Source organism: Diabrotica undecimpunctata, chromosome 10 (genome assembly GCF_040954645.1).
Source record: "Diabrotica undecimpunctata isolate CICGRU chromosome 10, icDiaUnde3, whole genome shotgun sequence".
NCBI lineage: Eukaryota > Metazoa > Arthropoda > Insecta > Coleoptera > Chrysomelidae > Diabrotica > Diabrotica undecimpunctata.
Window position 1 is genome coordinate 49,083,735 of NC_092812.1, and position 27,160 is coordinate 49,110,894.

Consider the following 27,160-nt stretch of genomic DNA (forward strand, 5'->3'; position numbering starts at 1 on the left):
CTCCCCTTTTTCGGCAGTTGCGGGAGAGCCCCATTGTCGAGATTTAGCATTTATGTCCCCGGCGATTATAATTTGTTTTTCCCTAATGGCGGTGTTGATTATTTCCTCTACTATATTTTTATATTCCCTAATTCTAATATTTGGAGATATGTAGCATGCCAGTAGACTGAAATTTCTCATTTTTATGAGTATGTGAACTATGAGATGAGTATGAGAAATAAACATACTAAAAGGAAGACAAAGAATAGTAGTTAGTCAGTCATTGCTTTTTGATGACTTAAAATATGTTTAGTATTTCAGTTACTGAGCGCGAATCCCTAACCGGCTGTTAGTTTTTGGATCTGATTCTCTTAAGTACTCCAGTTACCGTTACTCACAATCTCATTTAGCTCCTGAAGAAACTACTTACAAAACTAACGAAACGTTAAGATTGACCGACCCAAACCCAAACGATTAATTAATTTTACTTGATTTCATTTACGCTTTAGTATTTAAAAAAAATTAAAATCAGACGCTTTTCTAAAATTATTACTTTTATATATCTTTGTAGCCCTTACCGAGTATCATTTTTATGTATATTTTTTAATTTTATAAAAAAATAAAGTATCAAACATATATTGTATAATGGCTCAAAATTAATAAGCTTCCTTTACCACAGATTGTTTAGTAATTAAAGTTGTGAAAAAATTATTAAAAGCCTCTAAAAACAGTAATCAACCGCATTTATAGTAAAAAAGCTATTAAAAAACCTTTATGTTGCAGGAAAAATCAATATATAAAAAATACGATAAAGTTAATTGAATTTTAAACATACTTTTGACAGTAAACTAAAAGAAAACTGTCCCGATTTTAATTAACTTTATAAGCTGTAGAAGTCCATAGTAAAAAACTACATATTTTTTGTTATATAAAGTATTCTAAGGAATGATAAATTAGACCAAATCTGAAACTCACCTTTCTTTCTGCGTTCGACGGATATCGCCTGGCCATCCTCTCTTCGCCACATGATTTTTGGCGTGGGAAATCCATCCGCTTTGCACGTCAAGCTAATATTCTGGTTTTCCCGGACTGCCACCGTCGATTGCGTGCTCTCGGTATCAATTATGTTCGGTGGAACTGAAAAGAAAAGAACCTTTGAACCCTTTCATCTTTTAAATTATCGCTATTGTATTATTTAGCACTTAGTGTATCCTGCTATTATTCCTTAAGTTTGTTTCGAAAAAAATCTCGGTGGTTTTGTCTATTAGAAATTTATGTTTTATTAGAAACAAGCCATTCTAAATAAAATACTTTTTACAGATAACAAAAAAAGATTCTTATTCAAACTAAAATAATAGCTTAACATAATTTAATAATTATTTATATATAACGCGTGCGATCCTTCCAGTTATTTGCTTGTAGACCTATATCTTCCATTGCATCGATTACTTCATGCCTCCAAGATCTTTTCGGTCTACTTTATTTCCTGGGGTTGGTGGACATTGACTATAATATTTCAACCTTCCGACTTGATCATACGATTTCAGCCTTTTATAGTCTTCCAGGATATCGATGTTTATGTCCCAGCGCTCTCTGAGCTCTAACTCCTTTTTTAGTAGTGGCTGGGTGAATTAAGTAGTTCAGTAACTATCAGTCCCAGTCCCAAGCCCGGATAAAGGATATTTTGCGTCAGGAAGTGTATCCAGCAGTAAAACCTTGCCAAAAGCATGATAGAGATAAAGCTACTCTTTAAAGAGGGGAAGGGGCAAAAGAAGCTAGTCCTGAGAAAGGTGATTTATTAGAGGTGATTTGAATGAACATGTTGGTAGAAAAAGAGCGGGAATAGAAAGAGTTCTTGAGGGTTTGGAAACTTTGACAAAAGTACTTTGACAGTGTTATAAATCAAGAATTTGACAGAAAGCCAGTTGAGCTAAGGAAAACAGTAACAGGAAAGGTGATTAAAAGTTGCTCAAGCACCTTAAAAAATAAAGAAAGGTAAAGCAGTTGGGATGATAAAACTGAAGGAAGAACTATAACAGATAAAATGAGATACATAATCAATATAAGCGAGGTTAGGCATCGACAAGAAGGGCAAATAATAATTAAGTCTGGAATAAGGTTCCATTTCAGAGAAAACAAAGAGTCATCTGTCGGAGGAGTTGGTTTTTTAATCAATAAAAAATAGGCATCAAATATAATTATATTAAAAAGTAATTGTATGAGAGTTATTAATCTTATTATTCAAGTAAATTCAAGATACAAACTTAAAATTGTTCAGGTTTACGCACCAACTAGAAACCACTCAGATGAAAACTACTCAATTTTATAAATATTTCTGAGCAACTATAAAAACTTCAAAATTCCATTATACAATGATAATTGGTGATTTCAACGTCAAACTAGGACTCAAACAACATGAGGCAGAATCTACTATGGAAAACTTTGGATTTGGTGAGAGGAATAAGAGAGGTGACAGGCTTCTGGACTTCTTACATGAAGAGAATTTCTCTGTGATGAACTTTTTCTTTAACAAAAAACCCCAACGTAAGTGGAATTGAAAGACTCCGAACCAAATAACAAAAAATTAAATTGATTTGACAATATCAAACCTGAAAGATATAGTTTGGGATATAACAGTTTGAAATAAACTTTTAAAAGAGACTGACCATAAGTTAATTAGGGTTAAAACCACTTATAACATTGAAGTCGAAAGAACAAAAATTATTATCCTCAAAAAGAAAAGTGAAAGATGGATATTCCCAAGAGATGTAACATTTTATAAAGAAAACATTAAGACTAGTTTGGCTACACAGGAGAATATCAGCATTAATGAAATAACCAATAATGTTATTTAGAAGCTGATCATAATAAAATTAAACCAAGAATCTTAAATAAGAAAATTAAAAATAAGGTTAAAAAGGATCTGAGACGATACAATACGATGGAAATAACTAGAGTTAACAAAATCTTGAAAGAACTCTAGACAGAACATGTAAATTGAAAGAAAAACATCCACAAATTAAGAAATAAACAGGGGCAAATCATTGAGGATCGAGATTAACTCTAGAGAGAGTTTTTCTAGTCAACTATACAAAGAACAGCAATGTATCCGGAGAATTACTAAAGATAATTAATCAGGGATCTGAAATTTTACCGGACATAACAGCCAATGAACTTCTAAGGTCAGAGCAAGAAATGGTAAACAATAGGTCCCCTGGAGGTGATGAAATAGTGACAGATGCCTTGAACGTGGCTGGAAAAAGATATTGGCAGGTCGTTGCTAAACTATTTAGTAGATGTCTGCAGGAGGTAGTTACACCAACTCAGCAGCATAACTCAGAAATTGTCCTACTTCATGAAAATTGTCCTACTTCCTCATAAATACCTGTCGCGAGATTCGCATAGGAAAAGATAACCAAACCGTTGAGCTTCTCTGTTGTATATGACTGACTTGAGCAGCGTTCGGCAAGTTAAGCCACATTTTCAAATCGTCCGACATTCCAATATATTTTAAAAGACAAACCTTTAATCAGTGTATTATGCCAGTGTTGAATTACCAAGTGGAAACGTTGACTATGATAATGAGAACAGTGAAGATGATCCGTATGACTCAAAGAGCGATGGAACGTACTATGTTGGGCGTTTCAATTCGAGACAAGATCCCGATCCGCTAGCTACAACGAAGATCAGTAGTAGCCGATATTGTACAGAGAATAGCAACAATGAAGTGGAACTAAGCAAGTCACATAGCTCGAATGACAGGTAACAAATGGACAAAGCGGATACTGGAATGGAGACCAAGGGATGGCGCCTACCAAAGCAGAGGTCGTCCACCAACACGTTGGACTGACGATCTAAAAAGTTGCCGTAAGAATTTCATGCAAGAGGCACAAGATCGAAACAGATGGAAAATTATGAAGACGATCTATATCCAGCGGTGGAAAAGCGAAGATTAAATGATAAGAAGTTAAACCTCACCATACCTCTAGGGAAAGATGGGCAACTTTAGGAGAAACAGGAACAAGTTGGCTAACAGTTTTGGGTAATAAAATTATGAAAGTGGGACAAATAGACAAATAAAAAATTGGTAGGACCATAAAACCACCTAGTCACACCATAAAAATATGGGAGAAAGTAACTGACAGATTCGTGAAGAAATAGAAATATCTAAAAAATTGGTTAATTTTAATAAAGGTAGATCAAGAGTAGATGCAATTTCTATTATACGGCAGTTGATGGAAGAGAACAGCACTACAAAAATGAAGTCTTATATGGTATTAATAGATCTTGAAAAAGCATATTATAGAGAGAGTTCCTCTTTTCTGGGCAATCAACGTTTTATTCAAAAGGACTCCGCCTTGAACTCCGTAAAATTCACATTGGTTTTAAGAATGTAATACACAAGTATCACTTAAAGTTAATTTCTGGGCTAGGATTATTGGAAATCCAATAGCGTGCCCATATTTTTTTGATAGAAGTTTACTTAAACTTTTTTCAGTTTCGCAACTTTTTGTTAAACTAATAAATTAAATATTTGGGTTTTCGCATTCGCATTCGCAGATGGGTTTTAAAAACCCATCTGAATGCGGGAATTACGAATCACAAGAGGAAAATTTTTATAAAGTTTGTTTAATTGTTTATAAGCTAAAAAAGTTTTTTGGACTGCGCAGTTTAGATATTATATTAGCATATTTTAAAACTATTAGAAGGTAAAGGTATTTCCGAAATCAGAGAAAACCCTCCGATAACATTTAAACAAGTGAATTAAAATTTGGCGTCTCTTATTAAAAATTTTGAGATATATTAGAATAGAATACTAATTGAATCAATTAATGTTTTGTTTTTTTTATACCAATTTATTAAACTTAAAAAAATTCGGTTTTTTTTCTTATCTATTATCTCAAAGTACAATATAATAATATATATGTATACATATAATATTCTAATGAAAACCATTGTGACGCGTTATGAAGTTAACCATGGTTAACCATTATCGGCCTATTTATTTGTTTTAAAAAACTAAAATTTTACGACTCTCGGAATTGGTCTAATAATGACGAAATGGCTGATAAGAAGTAATATTGTACTAAATCGCACGTAATGAGGTTATTAGATTAAAATCAGTTAAATAAGCGATTAGTACCGGACTATAAATGTGCAAGGCCTTGATTTTTCATATTTCGATAAACAAGTAAAAATATAGTGTTTATTGTCCATGCATATTTAGTTGTTTATTACAACGATAAGTTTAGAAACAAATTATTTAAGTGAATTGGTTCACTTTTTCTGTAAATGTTTAATAAACTAGAAAATAAATGTTTTAATCATATAATTAATTATCAAATTCAAGAATTATCGAAAATTTGTCGACAAAATACGAGAGTTAATGTTTAACGGGTGTTATACATGTACATCAAAATAAAAATTTACAAAAAGAATACGAAAAATATTATAAATTTTAGTGAGTTCTTCTTAAGTTGGGCAATAATTCATTTTAATGATTATTTTATTCTGTTCTAATTCTATAAACAGACTGCTGCCAGGTTACCAAGAGAATTTATCTGTTTCTCCCTTTGACAACCTTTATCCATCCACTCCTTAATGTAGGTTTCTTCCAAGTGTTTCCATCTTTCCTGCGCCAATCGCATCTACTGTTTTCCCGCCACTGCGCTTATGTCGTATAAAATCTTAATAGGTCTTTCTGTACCCTTTTTCGTCCTCGGTACGAAGAATTGTACCATACCCAAACCTAAATAGCAGATAGAAGATTAAACAACAAGAACAAAGAGAAAGATGGAACATAGAAGCTCTTCTAACACCTAATAAAAAACTGGATTATCGAATAGACATAAACAATGGCTTCCAATTGCTAGGAGAGGAAGAGCATAATGCAGACTTAGGACGAGCATGGCAGCGAGTGGTATCAGTTATAGAACAAGCAGCGATGGAAACCACTGGAAAAAGAGGACTCCCCCAAAATGAAGATGGTGTGATAAACAATGCGATGTAATGCTGGAAATAAAAACACAAAAGATTGAAAATGCTACAAAACCCTACAGATGATAACAAAGCAGATTTTCACAAAATAACAGCACAGACAAGGCCACTACTCAGAAATAAAAAGAGACTATAAAGAACTATATAGAACAGCAAATACGAGAACTATACATAAGTGGCGAGAGAAATCAGATAAGAAAAAGTAAAACTGTTGGGGTAACACAAGCTATGAGAAATGAAGCAGATAAGCTAATAATGATAAAAACAGATATCGCCAAATGATGGAAGAAATACTTTCGGAATTTACTGAATATTGAAAGTAAGATGGAAGCAGATATTACATTTCATTCTGCAGATGTGGAAATATGAACACCAACACTTCAAGAAGTAAAGAATGCATTAGGATCTTTTAAAGATTACAAAGCGCTAGAAAATGATAGTATAAATGAAGAATTGATAAAAAAAGGAGGAAATGTTTTACATCAACAATTGTACGACATTATTCTGAGAGTATGGTAACAACAGAAAATGCCTAGGGAATAGAATGGAAGCATTATACATCAAATTTTCATAGATTTAAAGAAGGCTATGGCTAGCAATGCTAGAAATGGGAATAACAAAAATACAAGTGAAGCTAACTCAAATGTGCGAATACACTCATATGCACAGGTAAAGATAGGAAACAGAACATCGATGCCCTTTAGTATAACATCCAGACTTAGACAAGGAAACCCCCTATCACAGTTGCTATTCAATTTGGACTGAGAATATGCAATAAGTAAAATATCGTTTGAGCTGACAGGGGGATTTGCGAATCGAGGATCAAAACTATTGTTGGATTGTGCTGATGATCTAGATGCAGTCGTTCATTTAGAGACGTGAGAGAGGTGTTTTCACAACTCCTCGAGGTGAAAACAGGTAGTGTGGATCTTTTAATAAATGAAGAGAAGACGACATACATGCTAATAATCACAAATCCAAGACCAAGAGAGAACATAACTATTAATGACCACAATTTCGAAGTAGTAAAAGAGTTATCTGGGAAAGGTAATCACAGATAACAACCACATCGCAAAATATGTCTCAGCAAGGACAGCTACAGGGAATAGAACATTATACTCCTTATCATCATTACTACGATCTAGGATGCTACAAAGAAAATCTAAATTAAGTCCATTATTCTCCCAGTTATTACATATGGAAGTGAAACATGGACTCTACATTAGCGGGAAGTAAATAAGCTGCTGGTATTTAAAAGAAAGGTTCTCAGAATTATATTTGGACCTTAAAGAGATGAGTTGATAGAAGAATGGAAAAGGCGCCGCAATGCTAAATTGGTGACTCTGTACGGTACTGAAAACATCGCCAGACAAATAAAAGCTATAACCGGATAAGATGGGAAGGTCATGTGGTCAGATCAGAGGAAGACAGAGTGCTAAAGACAATATCTTTTCAGAAACCAGACGGTAAAAGATCAATAGGCTGTCCTAGAAAAAAAAAGAAGGATGATGTTGAAGCCGATTTATCTAGGATTGGGGTACATCAATAAGAAATGGAAGCGAAAGACTGTAGAAGATAAAGGGCTATAGTGGATGCAGTGAAGACTCTGCCCGAGTTGTAAAGCCAGTCAAAAAGACGAAATGTCATTACATTGTGTCTGAAATATAGTAGCCTGGGAATTAGGCCTAAAAATTGCTGAGCTGGTTCAACGACTTCGAAGTACACAACAAAGAACTGTGTTAAAACAGTTACTAGATTATTAGTAAACATGGTTTAAAACTAAGAAGATCCATCTGGGTCAAATTGCAGTTGCTGCAGCACTTTACTTCAATTGGAATGAAAATAATTGGTAGCCAGTTCTCATCATCATCATCAGTAGCTCTACAACCCTTTCTGGGTTTTGACTTGTTCTAGGATTTTCCGCCATTCTGTTCTGTTCCTTGTTTTGTTTTTCCAATTGGTAATCTTAACTGTTTTCAGATCTTGTTCCACTTGTTTCATGTATCTAAGTTTGGGTGTTCCCTTTGACCTTCTCCCTACCGGTGTTTGCCTCAATATATGTTTTGGTTTTTCAGTCTCCAACATCCGTTCAACATAGACCATCCAGCGCAGACGTGCGATCTTTATGGATGTTATGACCTCGGGTTCATTGTATGCTGTGTATAGTTCAAGAGGAAGATAGTTCTGCTTTAGAATAAATTCAGATTTCGCTTACGTTCACCTAACGGACCCTACATTATTTAGAGAACAGTCGAAAGATCTGATCTGGCCACCAGTTTTTTTTGCACCATTCAAATTGTTACAACATAGTAATTTTCTTTGTAGACCTTGATAAAGGTGGCAAAAAACCACCGAAAGCTTGGATTCAGAATAAATAGTACGCCTTAGCAAAGCTCTATTTTTTATTGACTACCACACCCAACAAGAAAAAAGTATTGACATATATTTTTTCCAAACTAGTCAAAAATTTTGGACTACTTTATATAATATATATATATATATATATATATATATATATATATATATATATATATATATATATATATATATATACTTCTTCATGATCAGATAGTCCTGTCCTAATAATTGTAGAGCGGATATCAGGGGATGAGAAATCTGAGACAATATAATCAATTGTGGTAGATGTTGTTTTAGTAATTCTTGTAGGAGAATTAACGTGCATAAGGTCAGACTATTGGAATCTATTGATCAAGGATAGTTTGGTAGCACAAAAAGCTGCGTAATAAATATTGACGTCACCGCATAGAATTTTTGTGCTTTTATTAAGCAGGTCATCTAACCATTCTAGCACGTTCTGAAAAAACAGTATCATGGAAGGTAGTCTATAGATGTAAAGAATGTAAATATTATAGGGTTTTGAATTCTAAAAATACATTAACCGCTTAATAAAAATTGTTCTCGTCAGTAAAAGATAAATATCTTAAATATAACTAAAGAACCTAAGAACCTGATTAACATTCACCATAGCACTATTCAGAGAACCAATAAATAAAATTACCTTTGCCAAAATAATTGCCAAACTTTGGTGGCGGATATATATAGAAAGAAGAAGAAGATAACAAGGGAAAGGAAGATCGAACGAAACGAAGCAAGAGAGAGTTACGAAAACTTATATTTATATCATCGCCGTTGATCCACAGCTAATCGTATCTAAAACTTTTAAAAAACTGATTTAAAAAAGTTAGCCTCATGTAATATTTTACGAAATTTAAACAGTTATAAACCATATTATCGCAAGTTCCGTTATACCCAAACACTCTCAAAAGTTATTTGAAGAATCTCGGTGGGAAACTTCATAACATGTCTAAAGTTTCATTTTACTACACTTTTAAATTTCAGAATTAAAACAATGTTGTCATTTTATAAATTAAATCCAAGATATGAATTCCTGCAAAGATAGCTTACGCCGCAGGAAAACTATGTACGAGTAAAAATGGAAATATTTAATATTAGATGAGATGACATATTCAATGAGTTCTAAAATACATTAAAAAGGTTACTATTAAATTCAAAAAGTAGATTTATAAAAAAGTAGATATATATATATATTTATATATATATATATAGATATATATATATATATATATATATATATATATATATATATATATATATATATATATATATTCTATAAGGGCCATATATCACTAGAAGGGCTTTACGTTACCACACCAGTCATGTATTTACTTCTTTTTTGTTACCGTCCATGTTTCGCTTCCATACGCGACTGCTGCTCGTATTATGGTTTTGTATATCTAGATTTTTGCATCTCGTGAGAGAAGTTTTGACCTTATGTTGTATTGCAAAGAAAGATCTGTTTCCCGCCCTTATTCAGATTTCCCGTAGAACGGAAAATTTGTTTCCCGTTCTACTTTGAAAGTCATTGGTGATTGTTGCTCCTAGATATTTAAATTCTTTAACCAGTTCGAATTTATGATCGTTTAAAGTAACATTTTGCCTTATTCGCTATTTGCTTAGTTCTTGTTTTACAACGAACATCAAGTTTTTAACTTCATTTTTGATTTTTAGACCGATATTTAATGCAGCTTCTTCTAAGCTCGAGAAAATATCCTTAGCTTTTAATGTTGATTGTGCTACTGCATCTACGTAATCGGCAAATGAGAGAACAATCTTTGATTTTCAAGCAGCTATATCTGGTTTGTTTTTCGGATGAATTTTACAACAATGGACATAACGGATCTCCCTGTCTCAGCCGAGAATTTACACAGAAAGCATTTCATGCTTTATACCATTATCAGTGATGATGGTAATCAGCTAAAAAGTTTATGATGAACATAATGAAAAAGTGAAGATTTAACTTCACAAATAGAGAATACGGCCATTAGACTGAAATAAAAAAAAGCATGTATTCAGGTGTATAAAACTGAATTGTTTCCCTTTTTCGGACCATTTTTTGGTTAGGAATCATAGTTTATTTACATAAAGTGCAAGTTTCCCATATTATATCACGCCGTTGCCTATATTGTACCGGTAGAAGTTCAGATACCATTGGATATTTCAGACCTACTTATTTTCAAAAATAAATAAATAAATAACATACACCGTTCTTGTGGGTTTAGATGCCCAAAGGAAAATATGGAACTTAGAATGTGGACGACATGAGCCGTTCGACGGCTTGCATTTCAAATCGTCGAGAAAAATCAAATATCACCTAATTTTAATAAAGAATTCTAAATGGCAGGAAAAAAGTGGTTTTATGCTTTCAAAGCTCGTCATAAGAACATAATCTCACTGAGAGAACCTCAAGCAACGTCCATGATGCGTGCAAAAGGATTCAATAAAAGGAATGTTTACGTGTTTTTCGACCTTCTGTAAAATTTGTTGATGAAAATAATATTGATGCAACTTGCGTATTTAACGTTAAGCAAACGGGTGTAAGGACTGTGCAGAACAAATGTCAAAAGGTTCTCGCACAAAACGGTAAGAGGCAAGTTGGGTCAGTGTCTGGTGGAGAACGTGGAGTCAACACCACAGTTGTTTGCTGTGGGAATGCTTTAGGAATTTAGGTTTCACCTATGCTTATATTTAAGCCTATGCAAATAAAAAATGATTTGAGGGTTGGTGCTCCACCAGAGAGTATGGTTGAGATATCAGAATCAGGCTATATGACTAGTGATCTCTTTGTAAAATGGCTCCAGCATTTTATTGATTCTGTAAACACAACGGTAGAAAAAAGTTCTTTTGGTACTGGATATGTATACAACGCACTCCAAGATTCTTGAAGCAATTTTACGTGCTAGAAAGCACGGTGTAATAATGATACAAATATCTGGACATACGACCCATCGCGTGCAGCCTTTGGATAGATCATTATTTAAGCCTTTCAAAGGTTACTACACTCAATCAGTTAAAAAGTAGCTTCGTTCTAACTCCGGATTACGTGTTACGCAACTTCACGTAGCTAGCTTAATTTCTGAAGTTTATGGGAGAGCAGCAAGCATTTAAATTGCAGTCAATGGTTTTCGAACTAGTGGAGTATGACCTGTTGATTACATGGTCTTCAAAGATCAAGACTTTTGTGCGGCTGAAAATTTAATTGACCAGATGACCAAATGAAGGCAGTGAAACTCGGGAAGATGGTGTGAAAAACAAGGAACCACTTAGGTCGACAACAGGACCTAATGTAGAGTACAAAACAATTTGAACTGAACTACCTAGTCCTAAAGAGAGTTTAGGTACGACTACTACACCCACTAGGCCTACTAAAAAAATCGTGAAGCAAGTCCAAAACTTAACATTTCAATTGATTAAATTTCCCCGATACCAAAGTCTCATCCAAAATACATCGACAAGAAGTCCCTATAAAAATGAATTAAAATTAGCTAAACAGCTACAGTTGGCAACTCTCCCCTACCAAAGAATATAAGAAACAGAAAAAAATTAAAACGCTGAAATTAGAAAGGATAACGCAACTATCGAAATAGAAGAAATTTCAATAATGAAATGATGGAAAGAATGCCTTCAAAACTTTTATGCAGTAAAGATGAAACTAGAGAATGCAGAAAAAAAAAGGAAAATTACGACCTAAATGACAGAAAAGCACTAGTAGCAACAAAAGGAACAAACTAATATCTCGAAGAAAAAGCTTGATAAAAATGTGTAAATAACTGAACTAGAAAATAAAAGTACAAGTATATTAATCAAGAAATGTTGCAGTTTTATCTATTCTATATTCTTTTCTTACAATTCCTACCCTATATATATTATTTGTTCAAGAAACTCAGGAAAAGGTCTTTTCGATTATAGCTGAAAAAATCTAAGCGTGTAGCCCGAAGGCAGACTTATTTTTTAAAAAATAATTTAATCCAAACTGGACAGTCTGTGTATAAAAAGTCAAACAAGAAGGAAGAAAATAATCTTAAACTAATTTTCCCGTAGGTACAAAACGGTCAGTTTCATAGGCGTACCAATGCAGAATCCGAGAAAATAAGCAGCAACATAGTTTAACACTAGTATTAATATAGTACATAACAATCAATATTCTGGCATAAATCAACTTTCTAATCAGCTAATGAGTTGTAATTATTACCTACCAATTCAGAAAACTAATTTTGTGACTACATACCATCGTTTTGTGTTTACATAATTTGAATAGAAACTCTTTAGCAAAAAACCTCTCACAAATCCTTTTTTAAGTATTGCATCCATCGTTTTTTTAGTCTACAATACCTTTAAAGGACAGATGTCCATATCGATTCTATTTTTGTATAATGTAACCAAGTTTTAGTAGAATACAGAAGACTTAGGAAAACGTTAATGTAATATTCATGTATTTCTTCATTGTTTCAGATATAAAAGCAACTTATAAAGGGCTGTAACCAAATTGGCCACTTGGTTCAAATAAATCTCCTATCAGTTAAGTTCTTCTATGTACTGTGTTCAGCCTTATAGTTGCTTACTCTAATAAATTAAATATCTGCTTAATTTGGAGTTTACTGTTAAATTTTCTCAACTGTATTCTGTTGTTTTAGACTTACAGTTTCTTGTATACCCTGTGTTTAAAATACTTATAAGTTTTGTCTCTCTGCAGCATTATTTTCGAAAAATAATTAGGTTCCTATTTTTCGCACGTCCATCACATACTTTAAAGAGAAGAGGGGACAAGATACATCTTTGAATATTTTAAAATATTTTGACGTTTATTTAGCGTTTAGTGTCATTCGTACATTTTATCATAAAAAACCTTCTTCACGTAAAGGACAAATCATAATAATTTGGTTATTTTTAGTTAAATTTATTAAGTTTAATTAAATATTGTTTTGATTTAACTAAGTTTAAAACAAGTGTGCCACCAATTTGACCCTGCGATGAAGTCCAAGTGCACAGATATCGCACTACGTCTTAGGAGAAGTCAATTTACAGTTTCGACTATTTTACAAAGTTACCGCTAAACAGAAAATTTTGTAAGAATGCCTGGTCAAGGACACCCAAGGTACACAACCACAATTGATTACCGTTTTTTGGTTCTTAATTCTACACTAAATCGCTCATTGCATCGATTCATCTTAGAAGTGAGCTACGGAATATTAGACGATATTAGTGTGAGTTCAGAAACAGTTAGACGAAGATTAAAAGAAGCAAACTTAAAGCCTACACGCCCTGCCAAAGTTCCACGTATTCTCCAAAATCATAAAGCTCATCATTTAGAATTTGAACACATCTTCGGTAGAATATCGACAACTGAAAAAATGTTCTTTTCACTGATGAGACCAGAATCTTATTATGGAAGCCAGATAGTCGAAACCACGTCTACAAAAGAGTTGGAGAACGATTCGCCACCTGTTAGTTTTGAAGGTGGTGGCATAATGCTTTGGGAAAATATTAGTTAAGAGGTACGCATCGCACTTGTGGAAGTGATTGGACGGATGACTAGTTACTCTTACGTTCAAAACATCCTGCCAAATCTTGTTTTGCCATATGTTGGTTACATTAGATATGACAGATATTGGATATGTTAATGCATGATAATGCTCGACCACATGCCGCTGCCATAGTGAGTAATTATCTTGATGAAGTCCAAATTCGAAGATTAGATTGGCTACCGTTTAGCATGGATATAAATCCAATAGAGCACATGTTGGATCAACTAAACCGCTGCATACGACAAAGAAATCCCCTTTCAAATACGATAGAGCAGCTTCGGCTTGATGCACAGGATGAATGGAATGGAATTTCCCAAGGATATGTCCAAAATGTATTTACAAGCATGCCAAAAAGAATGCGAGCAGTAATAAGACCTACTTTTAGTATAGGAAATACTCGTTACTGATCATGAACTTCTTTCAATTAAAAAGACTTGTTTAAACAATTTAAATCAGCATTTATGTTTAGAGTAAAATAACCTTATTTACCTAATATTAAGCATTATTTTTTCGCAATTTTCTTCGCATAAAAACTTAAAATTGTTAATTAACATACTATTGTTAAAATAAACTCTTCTTTATAATAAATGACTTGATTGACCAGAATTTATTTAAAAAAAAAACAAAAATTTAAAAACTCCAAAATATTTGATATTTTTGTCCATGAGTGTATATTAGCATTGTCAAAAGCATTGTTACATACAGAACCGAAATATGACCACTAAAGGAGATAGCCATAAAGACTATGGAAGTAGCAGAAATTAATTATTGAAGGAAAGCGATCGGTAAATCAAGATTAGACAGAGTAAGAAACGAGAAAATTCAAGAAATCATGGGCATTCAAAAGAGAACATCAAAATTAACCAACTAAGATGGTACTAGCACGTATAAATAATGGATGACAGCAGAATTTCCAAAAACGTATTAAACTGGACATCGCATGGAAGGCAAAAGAAGGCAGACCGAGATTAATTTGGAGAGATGGAGTTGATAAGGATATAAAAGCGAGAAGAATAAGAGAGTATCTTTTGAATAATAGAGACCAAAAGAAACTGAAAATCAGAAAACATTAAGGAATGTTATATACTGATTGTAAATATATATTTAACAATTTCAAGGTCTTTATCACATATACCAGCTTCTTTTATTGTCGAATAATCGGTTTATCATGCTTTATTTTGTCGAATGCTTTTAGTAGTCTATAAACAGTAAGTACTTATCACAGCTAAATCTTTGAATTTTTAAAAGGTAACCTAATAAATGACATACGTGGTATAAAGAGCTTCTTGTAAGCACATTTTTTTTAGATCTTACTGTGAATTACTTTAAGAAACGTCTTTAGTAGATGGCTTATAAGACTTATCAATTCTACAGTTTTTTCACATTGGATAATTTTGGTAAAGTTTTTTTTAGTTAATTAGACTATCTTTAGTACAGACCAATTAGCCAGATTTCACTATCAGTGAAAATTATTGCCTTGGAGTCTTTAATTATCCGTATGGCATTTCTAACGTCATGAAGTCTAAGTTAAGGGGTTGTTCTTCCTTCGAAGGAAACGTTGGAATTTTTGGCGTTTATCTTGAAATGTTTTTCAACGTCTTTCCTCCAGGTATGCATTTTGCCTACTATAGTTACTATTGGCTTCTCTTAATTTTCTAGAACTTAACCTTTTTTATGTATGTTGAACATATACTGTTTATAAAGTGATAGGTGGAAATCACTTTTGCATATGAACGGCATAACACTGTTAACGACAAGGGGTGCCGAACAAGACCCACGATTACAGTCAAGAAAGTCAGATCTGCTATAAAAAAATCAAAGATGGTTAAGTTGCAGAACATGACAAGTTTTGCGCAAAAGTTATGTAAAATTCCAAAAACGCTGGTTAAATTACACCTTCGTAATTATACCAATCAAACTTAATGCAATATTATAGGAAGATTATAGAATAGTTAACAGATGAAGCATTTAGTTAGTCTTTTTAACTGTGTTACACAGCAGTATATATAAAAAAAATAAAGAAAAATTGTCATGGAAACAAATTGGCATTCCGCGTTACTTAGGACCCCGAAGTTCTGATTCCGAGATGCAAAAATCGTATATTTAAAATTTAATGTACTTTTTGAGTAAAATAATAAAAAAATAATTAAAAATTTTAAAAAATATCCAAAGTTAGTAGAAAGTTTTCGGTCCTATCGTACCATCCTCAATGAAAAACCTAGAAATAAGTAAAACTACGTTAAAAATTACACATGGGTAAAATTTTGATGATTGAGTTAAACAGGTAGTAAATATTTACTTATGTCTATTTAGTATTTTTCATATGACGTCCCAATACAAAGAGGATTACGACAAGGTTGCATACTCTCGCCTTTGCTGTTTAATGCGTACTCTGAACATCTGTTTTGAGAAGCTTTGGGAGAAACGACTGATGGCGTAATTGTTAACGGTGAAGTAATAAATAATCTAAGCTATGCAGACGATACTGTCCTTGTTGTGGATAGTGCTAAAGGATTACAAAGACTGATAGATCAAGTAGTTAACATTGGTAGAAAATATGGAATGAAATTTAATAATAATAAGACGAAAATTATGATCATAAGCAAAAACCAAGATACAGATGCAAAGTTTATGGCAGACAATGAGGTATTGCATAGAACAGAAAAAATAACATACCTAGAAAGCAACAAAGTTAGACAGCTGGTATGACTCATACGAGATTAAATGTAGGATCGAAAAAGCAAGGAGTGCATTCCAACATATGAAGAAAGTTCTCTGCAATTTAACCTTGAACTTACTTCTCCGACTCAAAACCCTTAATTGTTATGTGTTTTCTGTTATTATGTATGGAGTAGAGGCATGGACACTCACTGATGCGTCTTGCAGACGGTTGCAGTCTTTAAAGATGTGGTGATATCGTCGCATGCTCAGAATATCATATTTACATCATATAACTAACAACACAGTAATGCAACGTTTACAAAAAGAACCTGAAGTCTTGAAATCCATTGAAGAAAGAAAGTTAGCATACTTCGTACATGAAAATAAATACAGAATACTACTATTGATATTAGAAGGGAAAATAGAAGGAAATAGAAGACCAGAACGCCGCCGAATATCCTGGCTTAAAAATTTGGGACAGTGGACAGGTATGACCACCACAGACCTATTTCGAACAGCTGCTAATAAAATACGATGGGCCATTGTGGTAGCCAACATCCATAGAGAATAGGCACTGGCAGAAGAAGAATTTAGTATTTAAAACTAGCCACTTAACGAATCTTGAATCTTGGACCTTGAATGCGACATCAATGAGAAAACTGGAATCATTTGAGCTGTGGGTGTACAGAAGAATTCTGAAAATATCATAAACAGAACACGTCACAAAGAAAGAGGTTCTGGGAAGGATGAACAAAGAAATGGAAATTTTAAATTCAATAAAAACAAGAAAATTAGAATATCTCGGACATATTACACGTGGAGAGAAATACACCTTGCTCCAACTGATTAGGCAGGGAAAGATCCAAGGAAAGAGAAGCATAGGGAGGCGTAGAATGTCATGGCTGCGCAACCTGAGAGATTGGTACGGATGTACATCAAATGAACTTTTCAGAGCAGCCGTCTCAAAAGTCCGAATAGCTATGATGATTGCCGACCTCCGCAGCGGAGATGGCACTTGAAGAAGAAGAAGACATAACGAGGTCAGATGACCCACAAGTTACATAAATAAAGTTATAAACATTATAATTAATATGACACTAGGTCAATGATCAAGAATTACATTTTTAAAAAAACATACAAATTCGTAGCTCGAAAAATGGACCTAGTGTGACAGTGGCAGTGTCTATGAAGGATGGATGTAGAAATAAAAATGAGATGTTAGGTTGAAGTTCAGGTCTTGTCAAATGAATACTATGTGTGTAAACACGTGTAATTTTCTAGTATTAAAAGTATTAAGTAAAATTATAACGTATGCAGATTTCCAGAGATAAAAAAATATTTTTAGAGTTTATGGGTTAGAAGTTACCCTACAATAAATCCGACAAAGTTAAACATCTTTATATTGTGTTATGAAAAATATATTTTATGATATATAATATTAATTAAGTTAAGTGATACATTAAGTTAATGACAAACTTAAACAGTTGTAGTATACTCGGACTGTACCAGTGAAGAACTAAAATAAGTATATATTTAAGTATGATTATATCTATATAACCTAAAATTGTAATAGTTTGAAAATGCTGAAGGAAGTTACAATGAGAACTATCAGAGATAATTGAAGGAGGCAAGAGCTTAATGAAAAGGTTTGTTGAGTGTGGAATAATTAGTGTCCGAAGTGAGAGCGGATAAATTAGAATGACGTAAATTAGATATAGTCAAATAAGTTAATTTGATATGTGGGAGGTTGTGCTAAAATAAAAACCTTAAAAAGAATACTAGAAAAAGTTAATGGGAAAGAATAGATGGTTGAACAATTATCACCAAGTGAGATTGAGTTATATTTGTATTGTGAAGAACAGAAAGACAGATACTGGAAAAGTACTGGACAAATAATAATGAGAGAGAGAGAGAGAATGAATTGTAAGAGAAAGAATGGAATATAAGATTAGCAAAATAGTTTCTGCTATATGGGAGTGAAGTCACGAATAAAAGAGAAGTGACGATTGCCTCAATTGGGGCTTTTCCCCATGTCTGAGAATTTCTAAATCTACATACAAATCTAACTAGAGTATGTTAGTGATACTGTTTTGTACACTTTGATTTATAAAGTGACTTGCATCTTTGGTATTGGTTAAAATTTCATTAAAAGTATTACTATCTTGAATTATGAATGTTCGGAGAAGAGCTCAACGAGATGTTTTTAATTATTTCAGAAATGATAGAATTGTAAAATGGCAATGACCTGTAAGTGGGTGAAATATAAGCTGAATGCAAAAGAAGTTTATCTCCTCTTTTTATAATGAGTTTTTCAATAATTTTTGGGTTGTAGCCATTGTTGATTACTATTTGTTTGATTATATTATTCAATTCATTAATAAATTCATGAGGGAACAGGGGAACAATATGTAGTCTGTGAATAAAACTTCCAAAATCAGAATATTTAAGAGATAGGGGATCATTGGATGTAGAATCAATAACGTGATCAATTTGGTGAGTTTCTGGAAAATACCGTAGTTAAACCGATCGTTGAGTCTGGTAGAGACTCAAAAATTATAAGAATTAGAAGATTCTAGTTTTATAGTGAATTTAATATTGGGGTTGATTTTGTTAATTTTAACCAGTAGATTATGACTATAAATTTGTTTTTTAGACCACACGAATACATTTGGTAGTAAAACATGATACATTTATAGTGATTATAAAAGAACCATGATTAGATGATAGAGAACTTAGAATCATTCATTACATATACTATAACCAAATTACCAGTATTAAAGTCAATGAGAGGGTGACAGGCAATCTTCATATATAGAGGAGTTAGATATAGATGCATAGTATCCCCTTTGTTGCTCTCCACCTCCTGTAGTTGCTGGGGGAATTAAGAAGCTTGCTAACTATCAGTGCCGCTTCCAAGTCTGGACAAAGAAATAGACTTTCCGTCAGGAAGGGCATCTGACAGTAAAAACCGTTGAGATAGATACAGGAGTAGGTATTATTTTGAACAACGAGTGAAAGGAACATCTTTACACTGTAACCAGACGAAGTGACAGAATAAACAGTGTTCAACTGAATACAGGCAATATCAACGTGAACATTTTATGTGCCTACGCCCCACAGGCAAGGTGCGAAAAACTCAAAAAGGAAAAAAAATTGCCCTTGATTGTGAGATGCTCGGGATACCTGTAAAAATGAAAAGTGTTTTATTGGAGTTAATTTGAATGGACATATTGGTAGAGAAAGAGCGGGAATAGAAAAAGTTTACGGAAGTTTGGGAATAGAAATAAGAAATGATAAAGGAAATAATGTTATTAACTTTCCAGTGGCATGGGATTTGGCTGTCATTAATACGTTCTTTATAAAGACTGAAGTCCACTTATAGATTTTGTGCTATGTAGAAGTCAACTAAAAGAGGTTACCAACTATAAAGTGGTAAAAGGTGAGTGTGTAGCTAATCAACACCGACCGGTAATAACGGATACGAAGATAAAGGTGAGACAAAAAGAAAAGCAAGTGCGACACCAGAAAGTAAAGTGGTGTAAGTTAAATGATAAGAATTTGGCAAGAGTCTTTAAAAATAGAGTGCTGGAAGAACTCGAGGAAACGGTAAATGACTGGTGAAACAATGAAGTGCAACAGAAGGTTAGAGGGAAGAAAGAAGCTAGAAAGAGGTATGACAAATATTTATTGTACATAAATATAACAACTATAAATAACAGTATATAAAATCCTAATAAAATTTAATATTATTTTTTGTTTTAGTTGAATCTAAACCCTGCTATAAAAATATCTCCGCAGCTACTGTTTCAATCCTGTAACTTGTAGACTGTAGAGTCCCATTCGAAAACAATAGGAACGCTTTGAGACGAAAAATATCGCAATGAAATTACATAATACTAATAAGTTACAATATTATAGCGGGCAAACTGGGTAAGAGGGTTCGCAACGGACTCAATATTTTTCTTTCAATAATTTCAGTTGATCGTTAAAAAGAAAAGGGATTTTAGAAAATATGATTATGTTTGTGTAGTTCAGCGATTTTTATAAAATGTCGTCTTTGATCGTCATTTACCACAGTTTTCTATCAACAAGTTAATACAGTAAGTTCCGTTTTGTTTGCTATTAATAAAACAAAATGAATAATTTTTTTCATTAATTAGATTCAATTAATAAAGTATAATTTAAACAATATAAATATAAGTAACAATATTTATAAATATAAATAACAATAACAAACTTTATAAGCACTTTTTTGATTTGTGGAAATGAAGAAAAAAAAATGTGGAAAATAGGTTAGATTTGCAATTCACTGATATCAATCTCAACTAGTCTGTTTGATAATTAATTGTACAAGTACAAGTAAGTACATAACTGCTATAAAGTTAGAACTTGTGTAGAGGCTACAACGATTTGTGCTGCTTTAATTTCTGAGTATGCTTACTATTATCTGGCAGATTTAGTACAAGACCATTAATGGAAAAAATAGGAAAACACGTATTTGGGCGTTTAATGTCAATAACAATCAAAACCAATAACAATTCATTCATCACTTGTGAATGCTTTTTAATTTGCCAATTAATCAGAAATAATACAGTATGGACAGGATAAATAACAATCTCTGAAAATTATATTATCATCTCAATAAAAAACACGATGCACCGTATTTCGTGTTAAACTTTTATAGCCAAATCGTTGGGGACAAAATACAACCTTGTCTGACTCCTTGTTGTATGCAGATTTTTTATGCTGCACTTTATGGAATGCCTTTTCGCAGTCCACAAATCATGCAGATATGTCTTTTATTTGATCGTGGCATTTTTGTAATAAGATATTTAGCGCAAAAAGTTCCGCCCTAGTTCATACAGCATTTCTAAAACCAAATTGGTTATCTTCGAGATCTTCTTAGCATTTGCGTCTAATTCTTTTGTGAAGTATTTCTAGGATAATTTTAAGAGTGTGGCTCATTAGGCTAACAAATCGATATTCTTAAAATTTTCCAGCATTGTGTTATTTAGGTATTGTGACAAAGACGGACTAAAGTAAGTCTGCGGGAACCAATTAAGTGTTACCTTTATATTACAATAAAAAGTTGTACGCTGAAAAATACATTTAAAAATAAATTAATTACTACACCTAGAGTCCTAGAACTAATGAACCTTGGACTCAGTCTCCCCTAAAGTCTACTGTTGTTTATATTATATACAATGAATGCCAGTGTTAAACTTTAAAACAAACTAACAATAAAACTTGTAGATGATATTGTTTTTAACTGTACAAGAAAAAAGTTTAAAACTTGTGAATATGAATTAAACAAAACTTTTCATTCCGGACTCTACGAGTCGCTTAATGAGAATTATTTTACACTCTCTGCATGAACAGTAGATGTGTGTGTTTTTAGTTAAAAACGAAACATTGAGCAGGATTATGTAAAAATTAGGACCTTATAATTTCCAACTCAAAAATGTTATGAAATACTTAGGATTATATCTAGATCGGAAACTTTTATGATTGTATATATCAAATTAATAACGAAACAGTCTGAAAATGCTATTACCATACTGAGAGCTCAAATATCACCCTGTACTTTTATAGAACCAAGATAAGATCAATCCTGGATTATGGTAGTCACTTTTATGGATCAGCGACACAATAGATAAAATAGAGACCCAAAAAAAAGTGCAAGAATATATCTTGGATATCTCAAATTAACTTCAATAAATTATATATATATATATATATATAAACTAAGGTACACTCGAAGAGTGGTGGGTTTTTCGGTCAAAGTGACCGAAAAACCCACCACTTTTCGAGTGTACCTTAGTTTATATTGGATTGACGGTCGTACTCCTTTTCTCGATATATATATATATATATATATATATATATATATATATATATATATATATATATATATATATATATATATATATTGAAATGATATTGTTTATAGAAAATAATTTATAAGTTATATACTACATAATATTAGATATAAAAAAGTATTTGATTATTTTAAATAAGTTATATACTAGAGAATTTTATAAAAATATATTTATGTGAGGGCATTTTAAAAAATTAGCATATAATAATTGTAAAAAGTTGTATTTTAGTAGTTATGATTTTGTAGATATATTTAAGTGAGCCATGTGACTAGCCAACACACTATACATACTCTCCAAGTGACATTTTAGGAATTAAAGTGGGGTTATAATAATAATGTTAGTTTAAAATGTTTAATTTATATATATTTAATGATTTAAATGTTTATTCTAATCTGAAAAGCCTAAATGTCAACAAAATTATCAATAGAACATTAACGAATTCTCCAGAATGCAGAATTTGATCTTTGTTTATGTTGGAACATTCTGGAATAATGATTATGTCGGTGGATAGAACAGATATTTTTTTCGAGAACATCCATATAGAAAAAATAGAACTAAATAGAACATGATTTCTTACCAGATGGTTCTGGAACATCCGAAAAGATATAAATACCCGTGATTTGGATTCAAGATGGCGAGTTTATTATGAAAGTTAGTAGAAGATAGACACATTTAGTTAGTGAAGTCAATTGTTCACAGTTTTTAGTCAGAAGTCAAGCAGTTTAGTAAGAAAGTCCGTCCAGGCCAGTTTATTATGAAAGTTAGTAGACACATTTAGTTAGTGAAGTAAATTGTTCAGAATTTTCAAGAAGTCAGTCAGAAAAGTTTAGTAAGAAATATGAAAGTTAGTTGGAGTCAGTGAATCAGTTACAAATAGTCCAATTGTTTGATATAGTGAGTTAAATGAAGATTAAAAATTATGCATATATTTTAATGCACATTTATAATTATACACAAATAATTATTGAAGATTAAAAAAAAGTACATTGGAAGAAATTAAAATTATATTATGATTGGAGATTAGTATAAATCAACTTATAATAATTGGATATTGGTATATTGAAAAGAAGAATAAATATAAATGCTGTTTTGCTGGTTTGCTTGGTGGTTTATAAATGCTGGTGAAGAAAAATATATCTTAAATTGGTAGAAGCTGATAATTGGAAAAAGTAATTTCACAAAAACAAGGATAACCGAAGTACGAAGACATTCAGTGGTGATTAGAATCTATATAGTGGAAAACAGTTCATTTAGGCATTCAGTGAAAGAAAGGTACAAAATTTTGTTAATATAATTTAGTTAGTGTCATAACAGTTTCAATTTTGAAGATAGTTTGTTTAAATTTTACATTGTCTATAGAATTTAATTAGTTTTATAAGAATATCAATTTAAAGATAGTTATTTTAAATTTACATTGGCTAGGTTAGATATATATATATATGTGTGTTTCATAATAGTTATAATAAAGATAATTTAAAAAAAAAGTACTTACAAACTAATTCTTTGAGAACCGCGATAAAAACCCTATATTATTAAAAATACTCATTGCTCATCATTCAAACAAACAACAATATATATATATATATATATATATATATATATATATATATATATATATATATGTATATATATAGGATATTAGTGACTGTCGATATAAACAAAACCACCAGTTTATTAGGGTTGCAGTCAGAAGGTTGGCCGAGATGTTAGAGAAACACTCTTTTGACTTTTTTTGTCGAGCTTTCGGAATGGTTGGATTCCTTTTTCAAGCCACTGTAATGTATATCAAAAAATGCGCAAATATTTACAACATATCACAATTCGTCAGTGCAACTCACTAGTCGTTGAGATTATTTAAAATAAACTTTGACACTCAACATTAATAACAGAAATATAAAATATAATATTAAAAATTTTGGTCAGGATAAAAAACTTAGTTTATTTCATGACATATTTTGATAGTATGTTTTAACTCTGATACATAGAGAACAGAAAGAAAAAACAATATGATTAAAATATAATTAGTTGTTTTTAATATTGTCTTTATTTTCAAGAAATAAGAGGCCCATATTTGGGTAGTTTTGATTTTTAATTATTAAACCTGTCTTAATGGTATGCAACCAGTTATGCATTTTTGATGTTTTTCCAGTAAATAACAATAAATGTTGCTCAATTTATCTATGTCAGACTTTTTATTTATGCTAGATGTACTAGATTTTATGAAACACATTTTCAAGAAAACACGTTTTGCATGTTTTTCTTTTCTTTTGCCAAAATACAGGAATTCTCGAAATTGAACTCATGTTTCCGAGCTATTGCATGTTCTGTGAGTGCACATGCATTTATTTTGTTGGCTTTTATGTCACTACGATATGAGACTACCTTACTGTGGAAATTAATAGATGATTCTCCAATGTAAACGTTGTTGTAATTGGCACACGGTATATAATAAACAACATTCGATGACTCCTGTATTGTGAAAGGATCTTTTGTTTTTGTGTTTAACTTCGATACCATTTTCACATTCTTAGTTGTAATTTTCAAGTCATTAACATTTTTGAAAATGTTCATTCGCTTTCGTGTCAGAACTGGAATGTAGGGTAAGGAACCATAAGTTATTTTGGATGGTATTATTGAAGTGTTGTATGTCAATGTCAATTGTCGGACCTCATTGATATGAAAATTTTGGTTGTTGGAAAATTGCGAAGGAAAAGGAGAACCGAAAATGAGTTTATTTAGAAGCCCTATGGAGTAGGAGTTGTGTAGTAGCATAGATCTCAACTTTTTTAGTCCCTTGTCCCTGAAATCGATCTGTGATAAGTTAGTAACACTAGTTTTTAAGACCAAAACCAAATTTGTTTTCATCTTGGATGTATGTTGAGAATGAAAATTTATGAAACGGTTACTAAAACAAAGTTTACGATACCACTCCGTTCTTAGCATGCTATCACTGCCACGATGGATAAGCATGTCTGAAAAAGGAATCATACCATCCGCCTCTCTCAACCGTAAACTTTAGGTGTTCAAATTGGGATTTAAATGTGTTTAAAACATCCGTTACTTTGTTTTCAGGGACTGATAAAATCAAATCATCTACATATCGTTTAATAAAAGTTATGTGAAATGGTATATTTTATTTACACGTTGTTATATAAGTTCATCCAAAACAAAGTTACATAGTATTGTGGATATTTTACTGCCCATTGGAGTGCCAAATATTTATTTAAAAAAATAACCATTGAACAAAAATATGTTAGAGTAAAATATAAATGTTAAAATTCTTATGAAATCATCTAAACTGATCTTGGTATGCGGAGAGATGCTGTTCCGGTTATTTTTGATGCTGTTCAGAATGGCATCTAGTGGTAAGTTTGTAAATAGTGACACAACACCTAAACTAATCAATATATAATTATTCGGAACTTTAACATTGTTAATGAAGTTACTATACGTGAAAGAATCTCTAATATAGAATTCATTGGATTCGTTGTAGGAAATTGTGAGAATATCTGTAAGGTGTTACAGATATTCTCACTATTAGAGGTTGCAAAATCCATGAAAATGAATTTATAAATTTTATTTTTTACAAATGTGTGTATTTTTAAGTATTATTTCAATAAAAATTTTATAAAAATTTTATGGAACCTAATTATGAATTTTTTATTAATATCTAGGAACTGTGAGAAAGGAATAGTGTTTGAGAGTTTTATAATGAATTTCTATAAAAAATATTCAGTTCTTATTTATTAAAACAAAACAATTTTCAAAATTACATTAAAACTTCTTCGGGGTCATATATGGCCCAAACTGCCAGATGAGAAAGTTCCTGACAAATTCTGTTAGACCTGGCACCGGAATATTTGAAGTATTATAAAAATTGATTCCGCCATACGAATGCGTCCCACAGGTAACGTGTTAAGTTAATAAAGCATTATGTATTCTATATTTTATCAAACCTTTTCTCCCTAAAAGCTGTCTTCGAATATATAACAATAATATTTACAGATAAAGGTATTATCTGTATTCATGTTTGATTTCCGACTTTTACTGCTTCTATAAAGAAGTCAAGTCGAATTGTGTATTTTTATCACTACTTATTTTTGATGTGAGCACAGTCTGCCACAAAATTACAGATTTTATCCATCTTATTTCGGGGAACAAATCCACCAAACTACACGAAATAGGCATTTTTTTGACCTGTGCTATAAAATCTTCCTTAAATCGTTATTGTAGAAGAACAATCGTCATCTGTCGAATGAAATTCACCCCTGTTTGGAGGGTGCAGATTTCGGAGAGAGAATCTGCTTTCCTTCTAATCATTCTCGTACAAATAAATGTTACCGACGTCTATTTAGTTTCGTTTCTAACCCCTGTGTACGAAATTGATCGGGCAAACACTCACTCGGAAAATAAGAGGAGTGTTCGCAATTAATACGGTAATAATTGGGATTGTCAAGTGGTTGTCCTGAAAGTATTTGTACTCGCTTCTTTTATATAACTTAAAGATTTACATTATTTATCACCTGAAGAAGCTTTAATTAAGAAGACACTTGAGAATTAAAACAAATAAAAATACTCTGAAAACGTTTTCTGAATGTTTTCATGAATATATTTTATGATAATTTGTCTTTTTGCTGCCAGAGATCTGAAGCTAAATTTTGTTTTATTGTTTGGTTTTGGTGTTTAAAATAACAAACCAATTTTATCCATAATTTCATATAGTCTACAAAATAATAATAA

General features: G+C 32.0%; 1 protein-coding gene across 1 annotated transcript in view; it reads right to left on the reverse strand.

Annotated features, from left to right (window-relative positions):
• DIP-delta (Dpr-interacting protein delta) overlaps positions 1-27,160 on the reverse strand; it is a 687,368-nt gene that overhangs the window by 447,846 nt on the left and 212,362 nt on the right. The window contains exon 3 of the mRNA XM_072545958.1: positions 955-1,116. Coding sequence (XP_072402059.1) covers positions 955-1,116 — 162 coding nt within the window. The remainder of the gene's footprint in view (positions 1-954; positions 1,117-27,160) is intronic.